The sequence below is a fragment of the Gopherus evgoodei genome, chromosome 11, assembly GCF_007399415.2.
Source record: "Gopherus evgoodei ecotype Sinaloan lineage chromosome 11, rGopEvg1_v1.p, whole genome shotgun sequence".
Taxonomy (NCBI): Eukaryota; Metazoa; Chordata; order Testudines; family Testudinidae; genus Gopherus; species Gopherus evgoodei.
Genome location: NC_044332.1, coordinates 49090612 through 49116916, shown reverse-complemented (window position 1 = coordinate 49116916; position 26305 = coordinate 49090612). Strand labels below are relative to the sequence as shown.

General features: G+C 39.7%; 1 protein-coding gene across 5 annotated transcripts in view; it reads left to right on the top strand.

Moving 5' to 3' along the window:
- The window catches only part of PKP4 (plakophilin 4), a 215450-nt gene that overhangs the window by 113457 nt on the left and 75688 nt on the right, over positions 1 to 26305 (top strand). The window contains exons 2-6 of one of the 5 annotated variants that reach the window (XM_030580278.1): positions 191 to 260; positions 2578 to 2612; positions 19086 to 19217; positions 19319 to 19509; positions 20432 to 20990. In XM_030580278.1, coding sequence (XP_030436138.1) covers positions 232 to 260; positions 2578 to 2612; positions 19086 to 19217; positions 19319 to 19509; positions 20432 to 20990 — 946 coding nt within the window. In that variant the 5' untranslated portion in view covers positions 191 to 231. The remainder of the gene's footprint in view (positions 1 to 190; positions 261 to 2577; positions 2613 to 19085; positions 19218 to 19318; positions 19510 to 20431; positions 20991 to 26305) is intronic. The other 4 variants (XM_030580276.1, XM_030580275.1, XM_030580279.1 and 1 more) reach the window with 4 other exon arrangements.

Here is a 26305-nt window from a genome sequence, read left to right as displayed (position 1 = left end):
CACCCTCACCCATCACCACAATGTGATCAGCACCATCCCAATAAATAGGGCTGAAACTACTTTAACCTCCAGTAGGAAAATTAGATATCCTGATAGGTGGGATGTATTCTGATATTTAGGGAGATATTAAGATTATGACACTGATAGCTACAATGTCTGTCATTCTGAATAACTTCTTTATATTTCTTAGAGTTTTGATGAAGGCAAGTGTTGGAGTGTAGGCTGAGGACAATGAATGATACAGAACTCAATAAATCCAAGTGAGTGTGTACAGTAAAGAGAAAATGCATGTAGAAAGATTAGATTTCAGCATTCAGTCCTGGATAACACAAATCTGTTCACTCTGCACATGTATATTAAACTAAACTCAATCACAACTTGAATGTGGATTTTCATGTTTGTTCTTATGAAGATCATTTTTAATGTCTGCACTCAAATACAGCTGTAAAGTTTAGTTTGCAGGCTAAAAGCCAGTAGGGTTTACTACGGTTTACTTGGCTGACTTGTACATCTTTGTGTCTAGGCACAAAGTCTACCTAAAAAACACTGAACTTGTGCATAACTATATGTTCATATTCAAAATTAAAATACCCTTAATTTTTATTTAAAGAGAAAGGACTCAGTTTCTTGGCTGTGGAAAAACTATTCAGGGTAATTATTTTTGAAGTGAGTTAGCAGTATACTTTTCATGAGAGGAATGGGGGTTTAGACAAATGAGTTGGAATTGGGGTAGAGATGGGAATTGCAAGCAGGGGAAGGAGTGTTTGTGAAAATAGCAGTACATTCACCCTTTCTGACAATTAAGCTCATGCAACAGTGGTACTATAAGGTGACTGACTGTCATATCTAAATTCAGGTATACCCAACCTCTTCATCCAAATTTAAGTCTGGCATCGTGGTGCTTTTCAGGCAACATGAAATGTATGCAAGAGCTAGACTTTCAGCGGGCTATATTGGACCACTTCCTTCTTCACAGCCTTTATAGAAAATATGGCATAGTGTAAATAAAGTTGTAAGGCAAGTGAGCATCTTGAATAAACATTTTAACCTAAACTTCTATTATACTATCAAATGACTGAAAAGAATATCTGGCAATCTTCCTTCCCAGATCACTCCTTAGCTGTAATCTTACATGCTAAATTTCAGTCTAATGCAAATTTTTGGCATTTTGTAAAATACTAAAAGTAAGGGTTAACACAATATTGGCTTGGATACCCCCCAAGAAGTACAGGAAATTACTGAGGATGGAGGGACTAGCAGTAAAAAAAGGAGATAACAGCTATAGATAGAGTAGCTTTTCTTCTTGAGACTTGGATTTGAATCCTGGTTTTGATTAAACATGGCTCTGATTATAGTTCCCATTTGTGTCACAGAACACAAGTTGGCACAGTTGAGCATGAATGGCAGTATTTCTTCACAAGAGGACCAAGAAAGGTCCTGTATACACGCTTACTTTGAAAGGTGATAACCAGCTAGCTTTCTCAATTCAAACTGAGTTGCTGAGATTTTTGTTGTGTAATGTGGCAGAGGTGATGAGTTGTAAAGGAAAAAGAGAGCCAATTTAGAAAGTAGCATGATGTAACAGAAATATTCTGACCAGCTTTCATTTTCCCATTTTTCTAGAATATTGTGGAAAACTGATGTTAGGGAGAGTCCTTTTTGTCTTCAAGCATAAGGGTATTTTGGAATATTTTGCAATACTCTACTAAATCTATCATTTTGCATTGACTGTTTTTAAAAGATTATCAGTTGTACCTAGTGTGTGGAAATACTTTTATTTTGCATAAATTCTTCTAATGAAATACACAGATATGCTAATTTGAATTTCTCATCCACCTGCAAATGTGGTAGTATTAAAATCTGAAAATGTTAATGTGGAAGGAGGAAGAGTTTAAATGGTCATAAATACATTCATAATGTGAAAGAATGTACAGTTGTAGAGCTATACTGATAACATACTTATCTGATGAAACTTTATTGCCCAGGTTGTGTATATCCTTGAGCATCTAAAATTGTTTTGTCTGTCTTAACTTTCAAAAATATTCATATTCAGTTATATAACTATTCATCAGTCATAATGTACTAGATATCAAAAAACTGTTTGGAAAATAATAGAGTACATCCGCTAAAATTTTTCATCAGCCTTTGTTACTTGTAATTTATTTCAATATAGTGTCCTTCATACAGAATTTTGCAAAATGTTTTACAGCATTATATTCATGATGTCACACGTCAGGTATGCAGTATATATCATAAGTCATGCACTTATCAATCGTATTGCAGATAGGTTTAAATGCCACTTAGTGTTGTGAAATACTTAAAGGCATTTCCTATGATTTAATACAATAGAGTATAACTCACAATGATTCTGAATGTTAAATTGTGCAGAATAGAAAGCACGACATTAGTAACATTTACTTGAGAAACATCTGGGTTTTTTTTTTAATTTATTCTTTGCTGGTTTTTGGATAGTTTCATATTAAGAAACAATGTTTAGTTTATAAATCCAAATAGCTCCCTTTTTAACTTTAGTAATAAGGGAAATAAATATAACTTTTTTTTCCCCTTTTTCTGTAGCTCTACTGAGAAGTCATTTCCTTGGAGATCAGCAGGTACAATCTTTTTTTTATGTAAACTTTTCATCTTATAATTTAAAAAAGCAATTTATTTTCCTAGCATTCTTTCATAATTTGCTGCCTGTTCTAAAGTAAACTGAACATTAACCTTGATAGCACAAATACTATGTATCTGTTGAAAGCATCTTGTGCAAAGTAGTGGTTTTTGTGCAAAGTAGTGGCTTTTTTATATACTTTTGTTTACACCTGTGTGTTACCTTTTATTTTTGTAAAGTATATTCCAATTAGAGTCTATTTATAATTTTGTCTGTATGGTCGTTTCTTGTGCCTTTGAATTTTCCTGAGAGAGAAAAATGAAACTAAGAGTATGTCTACACTACGGGATTATTCCGATTTTACAGAAACGGATTTTGTAAAACAGATTTATGAAGTCGAGTGCACACAGCCACACTAAGCACATTAATTTGGTGGTGTGCATCCATATACCGAGGCTAGCGTTGATTTCTGGAGCGTTGCATTGTGGTTAGCTGTCCCGTAGCTATCCCTTAGTTCCCGCAGTCTCCCCCGCCCATTGGAATTCTGGGTTGAGATCCCAGTGCATGATGGTGCAAAAACAGTGTTGCGGGTGATTCTGGGTAAATGTCGTCACTCAATCCTTCCTCCGTGAAAGCAACGGCAGACAATCATTTCGCACCCTTTTCCCCTGGCTTGCCCTGGCAGATGCCATAGCACGGCAACCATGGAGCCTGTTTTGTCTTTTGTCACTGTCACTGTATGTGTGCTGGATGCTGCTGACAGAGGCAGTACTGCAGTGCTACGCAGCAGCATTCATTTGCCTTTGCAAGGTAGCAGAGATGGTTACCATCCATATTGCACCGTCTGCCATTGTAAATTGGCGATGAGATCACAGTTATCAATCATTTTGTACCGTCTGTTGCTGTCATAGGTGCTCCTGGCTGGCCTCGCTGAGGTCAGCCGGGGGCACATGGACAAAAATGAGAGAGACTCCCCGGGTCATTCCCTTCTTTGTTTTGTCTAAAAATAGTCAGTCCTGCCTAGAATATGGGGCAAGTCTACTAGAGAGCCAGAGGGCACAGCCGTTCCGGGTCACAGCCCCAGAGATCCTGCAGAAATGATGAGCTGCATGCCGTTCTAGGGGGTGCTCCTGCAACAACCCCACCCATTGCTTCCCTCCTCCCCCAACCCTCCTGGGCTACCATGGCAGTTATCCCCTCATTTGTGTGATGAAGTAATAAAGAATGCAGGAATAAGAAACACTGACTTTTTAGTGAGATAAAATGAGAGGGAGGAAGCCTCCCGCTGCTATGATAGTCCAGGCAATACAGAATCTTTTCTTTAGACATGAAAGTGGGGGGGCTCATAGAGCTCAGCCTCCAGCTGCTATGATGAGGACAGTTACCAGCCATTCTGGACCATCTGCAAGGAATGATCGGGAGTCATTTCCTTTTTTTCCCAGACGCCCCCGGCTGACCTCACGGAGGCCAGCCAGGAGCACTCACGGGATGATGACTGTTTTCTACCATTTTGTACCGTCTGCCATCAGGAAAAGAAGGGGAGGGGATGCTGCTGTTCAGCGCCACAGCACTGCGTCTACCAGCAGCATGCAGTAGACATACGGTGACATTGAAAAATGGCAAGAAACGATTTTTTTCCCTTTTCTTTCATGGGGAGGGAGGGCAGGGTAAATTGACAAGATATACCCTGAACCACCCTGGACAATGTTTTTGACTCTTCAGGCATTGGGAGCTCAGCCAAGAATGCAAATGCTTTCTGAAGACTGCGGGGACTGTGGGATAGCTGGAGTCCTCAGTACCCCCTCCCTCCCTCCATGAGCATCCATTTGATTATTTGGCTTTCCGTTATGCTTGTCACGCAGCACTGTACTGAGTCCCTGCTGTGGCCTCTGTCTATCATAGCCTGGAGATTTTTTCAAATGCTTTGTCATTTCATCTTCTATAACGGAGCTCTGATAGAACAGATTTGTCTCCCTATACAGCGATCAGATCCAGTATCTCCCATACGGTCCATGCTGGAGCTCTTTTTGGATTTGAGACTGCATCGCCACCCTTGCTGATCAGAGCTCCACGCTGGGCAAACAGGAAATGAAATGCAAAAGTTCGCGTGGCTTTCCCTGTCTGCCTGGCCAGTGCATCCAAGTTCAGATTGCTTTCCAGAGCAGTCACAATGGTGCACTGTGGGATACCGCCCAAAGGCCAATACCGTCAATTTGCCGCCACACTAACCCTAATCCGACATGGCAATACTGATTTCAGCGCTACTCCTCTCGTCGAGGAGGAGTACAGAAACCAGTTTAGAGAGCCATTTATATCGATATAAAGGGCCTCGTTGTGTGGGCGGGTGCAGGATTAAATCGATTTAGTGCTGCTAAATTCGGTTTAAACGCGTAGTGTAGACCAGGCCTATAAGAGAAGCTTTTTTTGTATATTGGGTCTCATCTGCAATTATTCCATTATGTACTGTAGAAATTTATTCTTCATAGCTGATAATGTCTGTGACAATTATACTATGATGTTTAAGTTTGAAGATTGTTTGTTTGTTTGTTTGTTTTTCTTTTTACAGCTCCTCCCTGTTTAGGCAAAGGCAAACTTGTCAAAACAATCTTTTCTTTTCTGTTCACTCTATTCAGTGCATATGGCAGCTTCCCTTCCTAAAACAAGGAAGGTTAGTCCTGTGGTGTGTTGTATTCTACTTCTTATCAATCTTAGACAGTGAATGTGGGTGGAAATCTTCATAGATTTTAAAATCAAAAGATCATAGTTTATAACAGGGGTGGGCAAAGTGTTTGGCCTGAGGGCTGCATCGGGTTTCTGAAATTGTATGGAGGGCCGGTTAAGGGAGGCTGTTAGAGGAGGTTAGAGTTTAAACTGCACTTCAGAGTTTTTAGTCTTTCTCAAGTGAACTCTGGTGAGTAACAGGCCTGTCTTCTTGCACATCAGTCTGGGTGGAACCCCAGGTCCAACCACTCAAGCTGAATCTCTAGGGTGCAGTCCCTCTATTTTTCAGCCATGTTAACGCAACAGGCCCAGCTGAATTTCCCCTCAGGAGTCTGTGACAGTATAAATGTGCAGTGACACAAATACTCTTCAAAACAGGGCATTATTTATTCATTTACCTAAAGGTATGTAGCACACAATAAACCAATAAAGTGTCTGTACACCTATTCCCGTCACCTAACCCTCAAACTTTCCTTGTAAACTTTGGTATGTTCAATCTAGTGCAGTTACCTCCATCTCTGGGTTGGAATAAACAGTTTGTCCTGCCTGTCTCTATTTCTCCTTGCTTGTCTGTAAGCTCTCACTATCATGCCCTGGGTGCCCCCCTTTTTCTTAAGACCAGTATCTTTAAAGTTTTAGTATACCCTTTGGTTCTGGGGCAAAATACAACACACCAGACTAGCTGGAGTCAGGCACAGGGTATTCCCCCCGCCCCATTAATGGTTTCCTCATTGTTTCCCAAAGGACTCTTGGTACATCTTATCATAACCCCATATCATTGCTATTGTTTCATTTCCTGTTGGTTTCTCCCTTACAGCCTCCTTCATTTTAATGCTGTATTTAGACACAATAATAGTGCACAGGTAATCTGAGGGGCATATGATATTTATAAAAAAAAAAATACTACGTGTAACTGCCTCATTCTCCTCAGGCTAATTTGTAATTATGGCCACCGCATATCCTTTGAACTCAGCCTACCTTTCCTGCCAACATCTTGCAATATGGTGTGGTTGTATTTCACGTTTGATGATACGCAATTGGTGAGAGAGTAATTCATTTGGCTAAAGGTAATTTGCAGTGCCCATCTTGAACCGTAAAATTATTTCAGTATATTTATAGTAAAAGTGCCTAGACTTTGATTAAATATGCCTGATTCTTCTTCAAGTGATTCTTATGTCATTTCCAAGTAGGTGTGTGCGCACCGTGTGCACGATCGTCAGAAGGATTTTCCCCTAGTGGTACCCGGCGGGTCGGCTGCGGAGCCCCGTGGAGTGGCGCCTTCATGGCCATCTATATAGGTCCCTGCTTACCCGCCGCCTCTTCAGTTCCTTCTTACCACCTGCGGTGGTCATTGGAGCAGCTCTGTCTTCCATTAGCAAGCAATTCCCTAGAGGTCAGTGCTGCACAAGAAAAAGAGGGCTGACAGGGTGCAGTCCCCTACTAGAGCAGTGGAGCATACAGGCACCAGTGGGGGTGTGTCCTGCATCGGGACACGCAACCTTGGGTCTGCCTGTACCGGCACCATCGACTCTGGCCTCTCCAGCAGGTCTTTGAGTCCAGCCCCAGTGGACTCCCTGGTGCGGGAAGATTTGGAGGAAGACTTGGATGCTCCCTCCACAGCAGCCAGGGAACTGATTACCATGACGGCACAGTCCCCTGCTCCACTGGCCTGTGCACCAGCACCAGTTCGGCATAGGGGCATGCCTACTATGATGCACCTTCGCCAAGGTACTGCTCCCTGGTTTAACTTTCATTAGTAAACCCAGGAGGCAAGCCTAGCAGTTTCATCAATCAAGGTGCACCTGGCTGCTATTTCTCTTTCCTTCCGGGTGCAGCAGGGCAGTCAGTATTTGCTAGCACCACGGTTGGATGCTTCCTTAAAGGGCAAAGGGCTAGACAGCCTGTTCTCCTAGGTGTGGCAACCAGTCCTTCCATGGGACCTTAACTGGGTCCTCTCAAGGCTGATTTGGGGGGGGGGGGGGGAACCTTTGGAACCTGTAGCAACTTGGTCTGCTTAACCTCTCTTAGAAAGTGGCATTTCTCATGGCTGTAACTTCAGCCAGAAGAGTGTGTCTGAGCTCAAAGCTTTAAAGTCTGAGCCCCCTTATATAGTGTTTTATAAGGACAAAGTGAAGTTGTGACCTCACCCAGCCTTTCTACCTAAAGTAGTCTCACAATTTCATGCAAATCAGGACATCTTCCTACCAGTGTTCCCAAAGCCTCATGCTCCATTCCCTAGATGTTAAACAGGCACTGGCTTTTTACATTGAGTGGACGAAGCAATTTAGGAAGTTGACGCAACTCTTCATCGCCCATGCTGAAAAAATGAAAGGCCTGCCGATCTCATCCCAACAAATCTCTTCTTGAATCACGGCCTGTATCAGGACATGCTATGACCTGGCAAAGATACCAGCACTAGCATTGACGGTGCACTCCACAAGAACGCAAGCTTCATCTGCAGCGTTCCTAACGGAGGTCCCTGTTCAGGATATCTGCAGGGTGTCGACGTGATAGTCTATTCACACCTTTACATTGTGGTACACCATCACACAGCAGGCTAGAGACGATGCCTCATTTGGTAGAGCAGTGCTGCAATCTGCAACTTGGTGAACTCCGACCCCTTTTCTGGGTACTGCTTGGGAGTCACCTACTTGGAATTGACATGAGCAATCACTAGAAGAAGAAAAAATGGGTACCTACCTTTCGTAACTGTTGTTCTTTGAGATGTGTTGCTCATGGCCATTCGAAGACCCACCTGCCTCCCCTCCGTCAGAGTATCTGGCAAGAAGGAACTGAAGAGACGGCGGGTCGACAGGGACCTATATACATAACCATTAAGGCGCTACTCCAGGAGACTCCACAGCCAACCCGACGGGTACCACTCGGGGAAAAACCGTCTGACAATAGGGCACGCAGTGTGCACACACCTACATGGAATGGACATGAGCAACACTTCTGGAAGAACAACAGTTACAGAACGTAGGTAACCGTTTTTTGTCTATATAAATAGTAATAATTGAATATGCTTCCATGTTTTTCTAATCTTCCTTGCAATAAACTCAGTCTTGTGTGTGTGCCTTTAAAATAACCATAGTGACAAATGTAATGCCAGAAGTGTGAAATCAAGATTTTATTGTGTAATATAAAGGTAAATTGACTTTGGTTTATTTTTCCTTACTGAGGCCATGTCTACATCTAAAATTTTGCAGCGCTGGTTGTTACAGCTGTATTAGTACAGCTGTATAGGGCCAGCGCTGCAGAGTGGCCACACTTACAGCAACCAGCGCTGCAAGTGGTGTTAGATGTGGCCACACTGCAGCGCTGTTGGGCGGCTTCAAGGGCGGTTCCGGGAACGCGAGAGCAAACCGGGAAAGGAGACCAGCTTCGCCGCGGTTTGCTCTCGCGTTCCCCGATCCACCCTGCAAACCGCAGGGAAGGAGACCTGCTTGCTCGGGGTTCCGGGAACGCGAGAGCAAACCGGGAAAGGAGACCAGCTTCGCTGCGGTTTGCTCTCGCGTTCCCCGATCCACCCTGCAAACCGCAGGGAAGGAGACCTGCTTGCTCAGGGTTCCGGGAACGCGAGAGCAAGCCGGGGAAGGAGACCAGCTTGATTACCAGAGGCTTCCTCCTTCCACGGAGGTCAAGAAAAGCGCTGGTAAGTGTCTACATTGGATTACCAGCGCTGGATCACCAGCGCTGGATCCTCTACACCCGAGACAAAACGGGAGTACGGCCAGCGCTGCAAACAGGGAGTTGCAGCCCTGGTGATGCCCTGCAGATGTGTACACCTTCAAAGTTGCAGCGCTGTAACTCCCTCACCAGCGCTGCAACTTTCTGATGTAGACAAGCCCTGTGATAAGTTTTCAGGAAGCAATGTACCAATGGGACATATCTAGACAATGATTTCAAAAACAGTTTCCTGCCACAAGATCATTTCAGAGAATATACTAGAGAACATATGTTGTTTCCTGGTTTTTTCCTATGCATGAAAATAGGAAAAAATGAAGACCTTTGCCTCCTGGGCTTACTAAAGAAAGTTAAACCAGACATTGAGACATCACAGAATGTAATTTCTTATGAAGTGAACAAAGTAACCTTTTCCCCTCCTTTGGCTTATACTTAATTATAAGACCTTGGACTTCCCTTTTGTTTATGCCCTTTCTCAGGTTGTGTGCTAATAAAGAAGTCATAAAATGAGGAAAATGGGCTTTACTTTGTCTCATAGTGCTTCTCACAAGATGTGTTCCTCTCAACTCTGAATTAAGATTGTGGTCTTTTCCCTCTCTTTTCCTTTTATAGATTAGATTTAAGATCTTAATATTTAAACTAATTACAGTGGTGTAAACTGTAGTTCTGGTAATCAGTTTGTCTGCTTAGGTGATTTGTGGAAGGCATCTAATATTAAAAACAAACCAAAAAACAAAGCTGGTACTCGCTACAGCCTAGGTTTTGTTTTTTCTATTACTTTTATGGAACATGGAAGTGCTTATGGGCATTCTTAGAACACTTTCTAAGGCATAGCAAATAAGTTTCTAATCTTGTTATACTCATTACATCAGAATCCAACTTTTAGTGACTTCTGTGGTCCGTCAAGAAGTTATATAGGAATGTTCATATAAAACCATACCTATCTCCCCCAATTTAAGGAGAGGATGAGGGAGATATAATATGTGAAAAGCTGAATTTACCAGAAGTTTTAATTGGAGGAAGATTTAATTTTTGTCCTGAAAGCATTTTAAAGTCATCTGAAATTTAACTTTTCCTTCTCTTATTCCCTTTCATATTTTCTGTTAATTTTTTATCCCATTTTGCTTGTTTATCTGATGTTCCAGTGTCTCTTCATAGCTGAAAAAGGAGATGTCACTTGATAGGTTTCATTCTTGTTTGTCCTGTCCTCATCTCCTCCTCTGTGCTCCACACAAACACACACACATGCACATCTTAGTCATCTCTTTTCCTCCTTAATTTTCTCATATAGCAAATTTCTTCTCAGTCATTGTTTGTCTCCATGACTTCCCGTAAAGCAGCTCTGCCCTAGTTTTTCTTCTATCTTTTATCTTTTTCTATTTTTCTAATCCCTCAAATCTCCTTCCATGTGTATATTTCTTTCCATCTTTCTGACTTTTTCTCTCCCTCTGTGTCCCTAAAGTGAGGGTTGAACTTACCAAACTGGTGTATCCACAGCAGTAATAGCTGGAGCATCAGAGAGACTCCAAGTGATCCTTGTGCAGGAGCCTAGGAATACAGTGCTTCTGCTGCATGGGATTCCCCTAATATTGTGCCCAATTTAATTTACTGGTGCATAAAGAGCTTTCATTTAAGTTCACATCTTATCATGTGCTGATGTCTTTCTCTGTTGTAACTGAAACTCTGTTTCTCACTGAAACTGACTCAGGAGGATGCTGCCCGCATTCTTCTATATTGTGCCGCTGATATTGTTTGTTAAATAGGGATCATCAAGAGCAGTGGTCCTCAAACCATGGGATGTGCCCCCCCCCCAGGAGGTGTGGAGGAATGTTCTAGGGGAGGGGCGGCAGGGCGCAGCTCTGTCCCCAGCTCTGCCGCGGCCCTGTCTTCTCTCAAGCACAGGCACACCTCCAGCATCGACCACCAGTTCCCGGCCCCACTCCCAGCTGCGGTTGTTCTCCTGGCAATGGCCCCAACCATGACTCCATTCCTTACTTCATCCCCAGCCCCACTCCCAGCCACAGCCCTGGCTCCTGACCACGGCTCTCAAGAGGGGCACGACTGAGAAAGTTCATGGACCACTGATCTAGAGCAATTTCTGAGCTTGAGTAATAATGAAAAAATATATATTACAACAAATTGTATCATTTACTTACAATGTAAATTGATGTAAAAGTCTTATTTAACATTATTTATCTTTAAATTGAAGCAATAATAGAACTATGATAGATTGTGCTTACTTATATTTTTACTATTAAGCTTTATTTTGAAGATTTGTCAGCACAGGATGCTTTACAAACCAAGACCTGAAAAAAAAAATTACTGAAGTTAAAGATAAATGAGAATACCACCTTAAATCATTTTTTCCTTTTTCCTCTGAAGTTAGTAATTTACAACAGAGAAAGACATCAGCACGTGATAAGATGTGAACTTAAATGAAAGCTCTTTATGCACCAGTACTACTGTACAGAATTTATAACAGAGATATAACATGAAGTATGTTGTTTTGCAGATGCTCATAAATACAATATTGGCTCAGCAATCATGTATAAAAAGCTGTTGAGGGCTTTCGTTCTCATGATTTATGGTAACACAAAAAGCTAGAAAGAGAACAAACCATTCTATTGTGCTTTCCTACCAATACCCAGAACTCCTTTCAAAACCTTATGGATCTTCCAGTTTTTATCACAACTGTCAGTATTTTCTAGGTGAGGAATGTGGGACTGATGCTAAGTGTTGATTCTGATCCCCATCATAGTAATGCCTGTGTATTACTGCACAAGCCATTTTGATTCCCTCTTCATTCTTCCTCTGTGTCTCCTCAAATAGAGAAGGTTATTGTTGTCAGTTGAAATGGTCTAGTACAGTCCATTGATATTATATAAATGACACCCCTTGTCTTGTTCTGAGATAAAAAGAAAGTAAAATTAAAGATTAAAATGGTTGTTAGAGACAAATGTACAATAATTTAAATGTAGTGTTCTATCCATGCAAACTTATTATTCAAGACTGTTAATAATATTGATCTCTCATACTCAGTCATCCAGACAATGTTGAAAGAACTGTAGGAGGGAGACGTTTCAACTTCCATATATTATCCTATATTCTGTGCAACATTCATGTTGAAATGATTAGATGTAATAGCACTTCATGTCAATTCTACTTATAACGTGGTCATAATAGTTGCTATAGTGAATTGATTGCAATGTCATAATAACCCAGATGTTTCTGACCTAAAAATGTTCTTCCATCAAGTAATTGTGTTGATTGACTAACCAATCCTATGAATTTGTCAGCAGTTAGTGGGAAGTGTTAATTGTTTTTTAATCTATAATTTGAAAGATATTGAACTCCTCCTGCTCATAGAGGCAAATTAGAGAATACAGTTTGTTATGTGGATTTTCTTTTATGGTTGCTTGCACAATTATTGAGGCATTTGATATTTTGTTTAGATCTATGTGCCAGTAAAACTCAACGTGTTTCCTTTTGGCTTCATAACTTTAGGCACAAATAAACTGTGCTTGTGTTTTTAGAGCTGTCATTTGAAGCATGTTGTAATAGCAATTGCTTTCGTACCTCATCTGTTTTTCATCCTGAATACCACCAGTTTAACATACCTGGTTAGTCCTTTACCAAGGTTTGGGAGAAGTTTCATTACCTTTAGCTGTCACATAAAATTTTGATTTTTTTTTTAAAGCAAATTAAAATATTCTAGCACTCCTTTCTCATTTCTCCCATCTCAACCTCCAGGCCCAAACTTTAGCTCACTCCAGAGATGCTCCTGTGCTAGTAAATACCTCTGAAAGAAAATCTTTTGACCGGGTGGACTTTCTCAACTATAAACTTTTTCTCTCCTGTAGTTATGCTATATTCCTTGCTAAACAGCATTTATCCAGACTTATCCCCTGTCCAGAATCCTAGCCTCTTACTAGGTACCTCATTCTTAACTCTTACCTGACCTCTGCTTCTTGGGGTTCTATCTCTGGTTCCCCTATATGGGTGATCTCACACAGCAGTTATGTCTCATTTCAGAGAAGCAGCTGTGTTAGTCTGTATCTGCAAAAAGAACAGGAGTACTTGTGGCACCTTAGAGACTAACAAATTTATTTGAGCATAAGCTTTTGTGGGCTACGGCCCACTTCATCGCATGCATGCAGTGGAAAATACAATAGGAAGGAAGATGTATATATACACACAGAGAACATGAAACAATGAGTGTTACCATACACACTCTAAGGAGAGTGATCAGTTAAGGTGAGCTATTACCAGCAAGGGAGAGAGAAACTTTTTGTAGTGGTAATCAAAATGGTTCATTTACAGCAGTTGACAAGAAGATGTGAGAAACAGTGGGGGGAAAATAAATATGGGGAAATAGTGTACTTTGTGTAATGACCCATCCACTCTCAGTCTTTATTCAAGTCTAATTTAATGATGTCTATTTGGCAAATTAATTCCAATTCAACAGTCTCTCATTGGAATCTGTTTTTGAATTTTTGTTGTTGTAATATTGCGACTTTTAGGTTCGTGGAGTGATGTCCCTCTGCCATGTACATTGGCCAAACCAGACAGTCTCTACGTAAAAGAATAAATGGACACAAATCAGACATCAAGAATTATAACATTCAAAGAGCAGTCGGAGAACATTCAATCTCCCTGGTCACTCAATTACAGACCTAAAAGTCACAATATTACAACAAAAAAACTTCAAAAAACAGACTCCAACGAGAGACTGTTGAATTGGAATTAACCTTTCACAAAACCAATCTTCAATGAAGTAGACAGTCTGATAATAGCACAGAAAAAGTGTTGCTTCAGACATGGCACCAAGATGGTCAGGTCCTTCCAAACGAAGAATCTAGCTAGTGCAGTAAAATAAGCAGGAGGGGTCCTTGTCTCATAAGTATGCAGCTTCTGTAATAATACCAGTATCCAGCTGGAGATTATTATTTGACGTTTATACATTTTAAACAAATTAAAGTATGAGACAAAATAAATAAAGTGATTAAAATAGCATTTCAAAATACCTTAAAGATTTTACCAGGCTAACTTTTAAAAAAACAAAAAACAAAGATCAAATCACCTACTGTATTTCCAAATAACTTGTAGCCTTACACGGCATAGGTCCAAATCTATATATATTTTCAGAATATTCATAGGATCCTAAGATTGCCTTTTCAGAGAGAGTCTTCAGTTATGGCTTGAGATACCAGAAGTAAGAGAAACAAGATTATTGAAGTACTGAACAAACAAATTAATTTAAAAATGTAATGGCACTGGCAATATAGCCGACATTATGCACTTAGCCAAAGTCAGGGTCATTGATTTTCAGATTATTTTCTTTGGGAGGATCTTGAATAGGGGTAACCCACAGTGTTTGAAAAATGCCAAGAGTTTTTCTTTTGTTTTATTTTAAATGTATTACTAGAGAGCTAATGTTGATGGTTTAATGTTCCTTTTTCAGGCTGATACCTTTAATAAATCAGCACCCCTTTGATGCTATGTATTTAATGTAGTTCTCGGAAAGAGCCTACGTCATGCTGCATTTAAACAAATTAACCATCTTCAAAATAGTTGAGCAGTCTACATTGCTGAGAAGTTTTATTTCACTATCAAACCCTTTAACATTTTATGACCAGCCTGTTATTTTGTAATGTATGCTATTACAGTTGTCATGGTATAATTCCCCACTCTGAACCTTAGCGTCCAAAAGATGGGGTACCAGCATTAATTCCTGTAAGCTCAATTACCAGCTTGGTACTTGTAGCGCTGCCACCAACCAGGAATTCCAGTGCCTGATACGCTCTGCTCCCCCTAAGACCTTGCCCGGGGACCCCCAAGACCCAGACCCTCTGGATCTTAACACAAGGAAAGTAAACCCTTTCCCTCACCGTTGCCTCTCCCAGGCTTCCCCTCCCTGGGTTACCCTGGAAGATTACTGTGATTCAAACTCCTTGAATCTGAAAACAGAGAGGAAAATTCACCTTCCCCCTTCCTTCTCTCTTCCCCTCCCAGACTCTCCCTGAGAGAGAAAGTAATCCTAACACAGAGAGAAATTAACCTTCTTCTCCCCCTTCCCTCCTTTCTCCCCACGAATTCCCTGGTGAATCCAGACCCAGTCCCGTGGGGTCTCACCAGAATAAAAAGAACAATCAGGTTCTTAAACAAGAGAAGCTTTTAATTAAAGAAAGAAAAAACAGTAAAAATTATCTTTGTAAATTTAAGATGGAATATGTTACAGATCTTTCAGCTATAGACACTGGGAATAACCTCCCAGCCTAAGGAGACAAGTACAAATTAAAATCCTTTCAGCAAAATACAAATTTGAACTCTTTCCAGCCAAATACACATTTGCAAATAAAGAAAACAAACATAAGCTTAACTCGTCTTATCTACCTAGTACTCACTATTCTGGACATATAAGAGACTGTATCAAAGAGATTGGAGAGAAACCTGGTTGCACGTCTGGTCACTCTCAGAACCCAGAGAAAACAACCACCAAAAACTAACAGCACACACAAAAACTTCCCTCCCTCAAGATTTGAAAGTATCCTGTCCCCTGATTGGTCCTCTGGTCAGGTGACAGTCAGGCTCACTGAACTTGTTAATCCTTTACAGTCAAAAGAGACATGAAGTACCCCTGTTCTGTTAACCCTTAACTATCTGTTTATGACAACAGTAAATGTTTGAAATATCCTTACTTCTTAAAGATTTCATAGTGAATTGAAAGAGTAGGTTTAAAAATAGATAGATATTAGACTTTTATTTTCAAGATACAAATTGGAACTCTTTGAAGATGTAAACAACTACATGCATTTCTTTTGAAAAGAGTGAAAATCACACTGCCCCACCTTTGTTCTGTCACATTGAATAGAAACCTACTGTGTGTTAATCCACATTTCTTCAACTTGTCAACATTATCATAGTGACTTTCATCACCTTTATTTTCAATTTATCTGAAAAATTCATGAAAGACAAACCAGTTTTGATTCCACAAGATCACATTCTGGAATCCATTATAACATAATCATATGAAACATAATTTCCTTTGATACTTGTTGAGAGAGATGACTCTTTACGGTTCCTTTTATTAGAACTGAAGAATTTTTAAGCAATGAGAACATTCATTTATTTTAAAATACCTTTCCTAAATTATAGGAATTGCCATGTCACAGCTGATCCTTTGTCCGTTTAGTCAGATATCTGGTCTCTGACAGTGTCAGTAGTAGATACATCAGAGGAAAATGTTTAAAAACCCCAATTCTCTCAATTAGAGAATAACAAGCCAATTATGGAAAATTTTGTCTTAATCTTAATTATTAAAAATATTATTAATATTTTTAGTGAGAGCAATGTGATATAATTTGCCTCAATGTTTTTGGAAATCCCCCCAGTGGATTGCACACCCCACTTTGGAGACCACTGCACTAGAGTTACAGATCTTTGCAAAATAATGAAAGTCCTGAGCTCCACCCACTGCCTGACCCGGGCTTCTAAGACGGATTTCCCCCTTCTTTGAATCTGCATTCTTGTTAGCTTTACTGGCTAGGCATAGTTCCTCCTTCCTGCCTTCTATCTCTCCAGCCCAGTCTTCTTGCATGTGGCAATGGATTTGTCCTCTACCCTTCTGCCCTGAGAAGCACTTTTCCTTAAATATAGTGTCCAGGTCGAGGAAACTCCAGCCCCTTCTTCCAGTCAGGCTTGTGTGTAGGGAGTAGATTGTTTCATGGTTATGGGCTGGTAATTGAAGGACAATTAGAGTCAGTGTCCTCAGTTATTGTCTTGATGATGACTTCTGAGATCATCCTTCAAGAAGATGTCAAGCACCTTTCTTGGGCAGGGTGACTTTCTGGAATACATCATAATAACCTTGCCTTGTGCAAGGTTAAACATGGGTTTAGCACTACAACATGGAGATCACAGTAGTTTGACCTAGACATATCCCACTCTGTCACAGAGGTGTCTGCATCTTGGTTGCCAGCCTCATGAATGTCTGGATGCCCAACATTTCAGAAACCATATTCATATGTAAAAAATGTCCCTCTTATTTGACACCCCATTACACATTTAAACCTCATATACATTTGTCTCTGGTCTTGAAAAACTTAGATAATGAAAGCAAAGCATCCAGTATTTTGGGAGAAATCATGTTTATTGAATATAAAATATTCATTGACATCTTGAAGCCATTCAGCAACCATCTTAAATGAAATTAATCTAATAGGATTGCTGGCATCTTGTAAAATTCATTTACTGGAAGCAAAATCGCTTCTGAAGGAATGAAAACATATTACTTGAAACTTGTTATTCAAAATATATATACAGAGATTATTTTCTCTTGAAAATACAAACCACTAAAACTGATCCCAGAAGAGGAACTAGTGATTGTCTCACCATCTAATGTCTGCACGATAAAACAGAATACATTTGGGTTTAGGTGTAACTATAGACGTTTATTTATGTCAAGATGGATACCCCCTTGTAGATGTGAGCACCCTCTCTACTTTGATTGTCACTTAATCAAGCCATGTTAATAGCAAGTTTAGAGGAGGGTCATTCCGTACTTTTTTGGCAGGAGAGAACATTGTTATGATAACTGATCACATGAGTGAAAAATGAGGGCAAAAATGATAGATCTATGGAACAAAATTCTTATGCTACTCAAAACTGGAAGTATAAGCTTGTTATGCAAACAGAATTTAAAAAAATTGATGTAATGATGGAATTATTTGAAGTAGTGGTGTAAGGATGAAATTACACACACCTTTTCTTTATGTATTAAAGTCAATGTAATTCTTACATAAGATAGATTTTCCAAACTATACGTTTTACTGCTCAATTTTCTTGTTAAAATACTATAATCAACACTAGTAAAACATCTTTTGTGAAGCACCATTCAATGACAAAACCACTTGTGCACTCAGAGGAAAATGAAGATAATAGGGAAAGTTGTTCAAGGATTGTTTCAGATTTTTCATTGATTTATGGTACGCAGTATGGTTCTGACCTGAAATGTAACTAAAAATATAGTCATAGGTTTCCATGTTTGCTGTATGTCAATGATTCTTATCAAATGTGAAAGTTTACATGTAAACATAGTTTTTTGAACTCTGTTCTGCATTCCCAAATTGGGATCTGAAAGTAAAGCTGGATTCTTTCCTTTAGACATTATCATTCATAATAATAAAGGTTACTAAGCCAGATTTGGTTCTTAGAGGCACTTGAGTAGGCTCATCTTACTCAACTGATTTTTATGTGCATAAATGACTTTGTAAACATTTATATTGGTGATGCAAAAGTAGGAATGCAATTCAGACAGCCTTTTAATTGTGTTGGTCCTGTAGTGATAAAGGAGTTAACAAATAAAAACTTATTTTGCACTACAATCTGCAGATTGACCCGCACAGAGAATAAGACTATGTCTAAACCAGAGATCTTACAGCTGTACACTTGCAGCTGGTCTGCTGTAAGGGGTCCCATGTAGCTGCTCTTTGCCAACAGGAGAGGGCTCTGCTGTCAATATGATTAAATCACCCTCAACATACAGCAGTAGCTATGTCATCGGGAGAGCATTTCTCAGCAACGTAGCGCTGTCCACGCCAGAGCTTTTGTTGATGAAACTTATGCTGGTTGGGGGGGGGGGGGTATTTTTTCACACCCCGACTAACAAAAGTTTTACCAACAAAAGTGCTAGTGTAGATATTGATTATGTTAGAAGGTGCCATTTTCTCAGTCACTTCAGAGTAGAATCACATTTTAAATAATACGCTGCATAGTTGTGAGATATGAATCTGCATTTTGCATCAAAATAGGCAGGGGAAGTATAACAAAACTCAGAATTTTATACCACCTTCAGAAATGTAAGAAACTAGCTTGAAGAGCTTCTCACACATAAGGTTCAGGTAAATGATTAGTTGGTACTGACATGCCAATGGAACTGTGCCGCTCCTATTATATAACATCTAAGTTCTTTGTAACAGGTGGTATATAAGACAATAACAAAGTACTAGTAAAGTACTGTCAGTTATATAAGCAACATTAGCTTTAACTAATTGAACTCTGCTTTCAGATGTGCCAACTACAGATGTAAGCAAACCCAGAGTGTCCGACAGTGTCCATATCAATACTTACCAGGTTAGAACAGAGCCAGAACAGGGGAACCTCTACTCACCAGAACAGACATCTCTCCATGAAAGTGAGGGTCTGTTGTACTCATTTTAAATACTGGAAGTTTATTTCTTTATAGATTGTGTCAGAATTGTGTAATAGCTTTTTTTTCTCATACTGGTTTCATATCTGCAGGGTCAGTAGGTAACTCAAGAAGTTCAACACAAATGAATTCTTATTCTGACAGTGGTTATCAGGAAGTAAGCAGTTTCCATAACAGCCAGAACTTGGGCAAGGCAGAAAATAGACAGCAGCATTCACTTCCTGGAACCACAAGTAATCATTTGGTGAGAAACTCACGGGCTGAAGGACAAACTTTAGTTCAGGTACGCAACATAGCAAATGCTTTTTTCAGCTTAATTGTTGCTCTGAAATACATTTTGAACACAAATATATGTCTAGTTCTTAATTTTTTATTATAGGCAAGAATTAATAAAGTTCCTTTGAAATATTTCAAATTAATGAAATAGTAACATTTTTTCTGGGTAAATAGTGATAGACCGCCAGAGGAGTATTTATTTACTAAAATTATTATGCATCCAGTGTTGGTAATTCATTGTAACTGAAACCCGATAAACTCTTCTACGTACAGCAGGCAAAAGAGTACATTATTTGTATCCTATCTCGATAAAGACATAGTTGAAGCAATTTAACTTCAGAGAAGACAAAAATCTTTAGTCATTGATTTATGCCTGTGTGTAAGTCTTATGTTAAAGACAGGCAATGTTTGTTTTAACTCCTGCTACCCTTTGTTTTTTCAACTCTTTCTTGAATCACAGACTGGTACCAATCTACTTTCTTTCAGTTTGATCTCTTTTATAATAGAACTATGTATATAACAACAGATAGGATTCAACACTAATTAGTTATTAGAACTGGGGGTGAAAAGGTGTTAGTATGTTAACAAAAAAAGAAGCAGAAGCACTCAGAAGTACAGAATGGAGGGATATTAGTCTTCAGACTTTAATTTGATATTATGGAACATTCTAGATGGAGAAGAAGTGGAGAATAAGTGAAGAATTCAACTAATGTATTTTTCCAGGGAGAAAGACATAATATAAAGGAAATGTAAGAAGTAGAGAATCTGAAAATTTACTGTAAATTTTAATCCTTGTGTGGTCAGTTTTATACTGTATTGAATGATGTGCTTTTTCCAATGGCTTTTCTGTTTCAATAAAAAATTAAAATAATCACAGAGCCAAAATATTTGAAATTAATAAAACTCATTTTGTTTTTCTTCTTAAATAGCCCTCCGTAAATATTGCTGTCAACCGAGCAATGAGACGTGTTAGTTCCGTTCCATCCAGAGCACAGTCTCCTTCTTATGTTATCAGCACAGGTGTTTCTCCTTCCAGAGGGTCACTGAGAACTTCTGTAGGAAGTGGTTATGGTTCTCCATCAGTTACTGATTCACGACCCCTTACTTCTAGTGCATATTCATCCACTACATTACCTGTACAGCGAGCAACATCTCCCTATACAACACAGAGACCTGCTTCACCAGCTGCTGTACGGCGGATCGGTTCAGTCACATCTAGGCAGGCAGCTAACCCCAGTGGAGGAACTTCTCAATACCAAGCATCTGTCAGAGTGGGTTCTCCTCTTGCCCTAACTGATGCACAGACAAGAGTAGCTTCTCCTTCCCAAGCCCAGATGGGATCTTCTTCCCCAAAACGCTCTGGCATGACTGCAGTTCCGCAGCATTTGGGAACAACATTACAAAAAACAATTCATGACATTGACCAGTATGGACAACAATATGATATCTATGAGAGAATGGTACCACCACGTCCAGATAGCCTTACAGGTTAGTAAAAAGGTAAAGACACTGCTTAAAACTTCGTGCACACTTTCATGTGTAGAAAATCAGTAATGCAATTATAAATATACAAATTAAACACAGACAAGTTATAATTCCTGATGTATCAATGGTGTATTGCATTCATATTTGTGACCATGGAAGTTTGTAGCAAATGCCATATTTTCTCTCAATTCAACAGATTAAGATAGGGATGTACAACATACTATGCTTTCTGAACTTTTATTTTCAAAACTTGGATGAAGTTGCAAGATTCTTCCAAAAAATATGGACTGTATTAGAAGTCAAGTTGTATCTAAATACATATAGAGCTTATAAACAAAGTTACAAGTGGTGCAAGTAAACTTACATTAAACCTAATTTTGTTTTAAAGTCATTTAAATTAGCTCACGGATCTCAAAACACTTCAACAAATTAAGTATTAGCATTATGGTGACGGTATAGGCAAATGGAGCAGCTATTTGAGTAGACATAGTTCATATACAGCCTTGAAAAGTAGAACCTGTTTATTTGAAAAGGTTACTCCTGAGGGCATTCTGTGCCAAAAAATTAAAAATTCTACTCATAATATTTTAAAATTCTGCAAGTTTTATTTGTCAATAAATAAATGCAGAGGCTCCAGCATGGCAATGGGGAACACAGGCCACTGGCTTTATGGGGAACACGGGCCACTGGCTTTACGAAGATGCGAGATTACCCTGCGGCCTCCCGCCCCCCAGGACATGAACTTAGTGGTGAGACTGCAACCAATCCTGACGCAGCACAAGGCCTGGGCCTGCCCCAGAAATACCCAGGTGTGGGGCAGGCAGGATCCAAGTGTGGAGGGACTCTGTGTGGGGGATCCAGGTGTGAGGTGAGAGGATTCTGTGTGCGACAGTTCTGATGCAGTCAGCTCAGTGTGGAGTCTAGGTGTGGGAGGATTTGAATGCACAGAGGCTCGTTGGAGGGGTTCCATGTGCAGGGGAAATGGGACTCTTCAGGGGCTTCCAAGTGAAAGTGGTTGGGGCTCAGCGGAGGGGTCTGGGTTTGGGGGACTCAGCAAGGGGGGCTGGGAGCGTGGGGAGTGAGGCTTGATGGGACAGAGGTCTGGATGCAGCTGGTTGGGAGTCTAGATGTGGGGGCCTAGATATAGGGGCTCAGGTTTGTCAGGTGGGGGATTGAGTGCAGGGAGCTCAGTGGGGCGTGGTCAGGATGCAGGGGTGGGGGGTCTGGAGGCAGGGGGACTCCAAATGCAGGGATTGAGATTCAATGGGATGGGTTTGGGGCATGGAGAGCTAGGGGGGTTCTGGGTGAGGGTCAGGCTTGGCAGGGGGTCTGGGTATGGGAGATCCAGATGCATGGAGGTTGGGTAGATGGGGGAGCAGCTCCCCATACAGTGACCCCTCCCTTGCAGCCAAGGAGCGATGGGGTGATTTACCCCTCTGCTGGCTGCTCCAGGTGCCTGACATGACGAACCTGCGCAGCAAGGGGCTGGTCCATAACTGCTCTTGCAGCTTCTCTTTGCTTCCCTGTCAGGAAGTCATTTTTCTGCAGGAAAGCAAAGAAATCTGCAGAGGACATGAATTCTGGTCATGCACAATGGTACAGAATTCCCCCAGAAGTAGAAGGTAAATGCTTGTTAGGTTAGTTACTTTAGATGGTGAAGTTGTACTTGTGTATTACCCTCTCTTATCTCTTAATTTTCATCTAAAAGAGCTACGTGTGTGATCATGCAGTGAAAACCATGTTATTTCACTATGAATGCAGATTAAAGTGCTTGTTTAATTTTTCTTTATCACTGTGATAGTCCAGGCACTCCCCAATATGTTCCCTCTGCCACCGCAGTAATTGGTTACCTGCTTCCCCTTCCTTTTCATAGGATTAATAATAACCTGCCAACTGATGAGGCAAAAAGGAGTATTTAGCATGTAGACCTGGAAGATTTTGCAGTCAATATTAATACAATTTAGTGGATTTGGATAACCTATAGAGTGACAGTAATCCTTTATAGTAATAATATTTAGCATCTATCTTGTACTGTACATTTTTCCAAGTACTGTACAAATATTAATATTTTAGTTTTGTACTGTGAGCAGTTTTACCACCTTAAACACATTGATCCATGGACATGCACATCCCTTAGGAAAAAGGACTAATTTGAGTAACTGACAAATCAGAACATTAGGAACAGATTTGTTAAAGTTTTAACTTTTTTTTTTCGTTTGAGAACAGCAAGTAGCAACAACTATAGTCTAGGATGCAGAACAGTTTCTCTTATTACCTACACTAAAGGATTTCCAAAGCATTTGTATTTGAAACTGAAATATTCTATGCTTTGTCTCTGTCCAAAGTTAAATTTATTTTTAAAAGTTTGAATAAACTCCCGTCAGCAGTTATGAAAATGAGGAAATACACTTTTCCCAATATAGATTAGTTCTCGTGTTTTTTCAGGAGGAGTAAAGCAAAAACGCCTGAAACCTTAGACTCAAATTTATATGTGGTCGGTTTTCTGACCACGGATACTATATTCACTTAATGGACCCACTCTAGGGGAGGAAATTTGGACAAAGAAGAAAAAGGTTAGTACTGCAGCAGCCTCTAGCACAATTCAAAAAAATGCACACTGCTGTAAAATCTGAGAGAGGAGATAGTAGAATGGCTGATCATCTTCTCTTTCCTCTGGGTTTGTGGTCTCAGAAGAGGGTCAGTGTGGTACATGCAGTTGTCCTGAGGAAACTGAAATGCAGAATCGTTAAATGACTTGCCTGGGAGGTGACATAGTGATCTAGTGGACCTAACTGTAGGTTTAGAAGTTGAGAGACCTGAATTTTAATCCTAGTTCTGAGTCTAGCTTCCCGATTTACTTTGGATGAGTCACTTAAACACTCTGTCCCCACCATCTAGATAATTTTTTCTGAGCAAGTTTTAATGTCCCTAGAAGCCCTGGTGCTGACCAGAGAGTTTCCTCTCAGACATCATAATAGGGCAGGTTTGAAATTTTTTTGAGAGAGGTATTAAAATACAAGTTAAGGTATAATATCACTTCTTTCTCTAAGAATCATGATTTGGAGTTGTGTAATAATGTCCCTCATTTTATCTACTCATATAAGTCCAAATATTAACATTTTGTGTAACTATAATAGTTATTAAAAGGCAATGCCTAGAATTATGACCTGTATACAGGATTGCAGTTCCATGTGAATTTTATAAAATGGATTGGAAAAGAATGTTTAAAGTGTGAATAAAATGCTGCTTTCTCTGGACTATGAGCTTTCTGTAGAGTGGAACCTTTCACTGTTCCTCCTGGACCCCACTGATTTTATGAACAAAGCTGATCATATTTCTGTATAAATAGTTGCAGTACCTATATTTTCATTTTCTTGTTTACTAATAATTATTGTATGACTCTGATTAATTCTGTAGTTTTGTGTTTGTATAATCATTTGTATTTAGGAAGGGATTTTGAATCAAATGTGTTTATAATCCTGTTTGGGGAGTAGAGGGGGAATCTAGCATTAGGGCAACTCTGAGGTTGGGGAGAGAATCCAGAATTAACAAATGAGGGAAAGAAGAGTTCAGGGTGCAAAGTTAGTCTGAATAACTGGTGCATGTTGACCCACAGGAGATAGGTATGCAAAGAAAAAGTATATTTGAGGTAATCCCTTTTAAAGAATATAGTTAAGCCCATGGAACTAATGAAGTCACCCAAAGACTAGGGATGAAAGGAGAAGAGGAGAGAGCCAAGAATGGAAGGAAACTTGAGAGAACTCCAAGAGAGGGAGAGAGAGAGAGAATGGAAACAAGATAATGTCATTGAAAGATGCTGAAAGAGTGGCCAGAATGAGAGGAAGAGAACCAAGGAGGGGAGGACAAGTCACGAAAGCTAACGGAGGAGTGTGTGTCTGGTATCAATGGCAGCAGAAAGTTTGAGCATTGAATATAAGTCTCAAGAATTAGCCATAAAGAGGTCATTTCAAATTTTGAGAGCACTTTCAAGAGATTGGAGTGGGTTGAAGCCAAATTGGAATGGGTAAAATACTGAGCCTGACGTGAGAGTAATACATAAGTTGTAAACAGTCTACTCAGTGAGTTTGAAGCTAAGGGATAACAAGTGAAGACAGGATAGTTTTTGGAAGGACAGGCAGTCAAGGTTAGGATTTTTATGTTTAAAAGATGGAGATACCAGGGTATATTTGAATACACTTTTATCAGAGGAAAAGGAAGGAAGGTTAGCAGGCCAGAAAGAAAGTAGGGCTTAGAAGATAGAGAGGGGAGTTGGGTATTAGGTTAGGTAGAATTATAGATACAGCATTGCTGAGCTTTAACAGAATTTCTGATGTGGAGGACAGTAAACTGCCACACAGGGTTTACAGGAGGTAAAGCTTGCGTAGTGGTACCAGGGCAAAATCTTGTTCTTAGAAAATATGTAGATCTGGCCATATATATCTTATCAGCTAGTCAAACTACCAAATGACTGAAATTATTGTTAAAAATAAAGTAAATAAATTATCTTCCCAATAAAGTTACAGTAGACTTTTAAACATACCCTTATTAACTGACCTTTCCTAGTTAGCTGAAAGATTGAACAAATCTGCCAGAATGCATTTTTACAATTATGGCAATATGAACTGCCATGGGATTAGTCATTTTCAAAAAACATCATTAATTAGCTGGATGGATCTATTTTATTTAATTCCATTTTATTTGTGGTGTAACCTTTGGTATATTATAGCTAAGGACATTAGAAGATGTTTGTATTCTGAAAAAATACTTTCCTTTGAAATGCACTTGTCTTTGCGCTAATGATTAGCGTCTCTTTCTAAGTGTCTCCATTTATTGTAGCAGGCTATTAATATATCACTACCATCTATTTTATTAACAGTATTTATTCCTTATAGTACGTATATAATGAGAGAGACAAACAATATACATTTTTAATACAAATAAATGCGAGCATGTACATCTAGAAACAAAGAACTTGGGCCATACTTACTGCTTCCCGGGATAGAATCACTCATCCTGTGACTTTGAGAAAGATTGAGGTTCATGGTGGATAATCAGATGAATGAAAAGAGATAATGTTAAGGGAGGGTGACTTGATCAGTCTGTACCTACATGGGGAACAAGTATTTGACAATGGGCTCTTCAGTCTTGCAGAAAGAAAGTTATACCACAATCCAATGGCTGAAATTTGAAGAAAGATAAATTCAGACTGGAAATGGGCATAAAATTTTAGCAGTGAGGATAGTTAACCATTGAAACAATTTACAAAGGGCCATGATGGATTTGCCGTCACTGGCAATTTTTAAATCCAATATTGGATG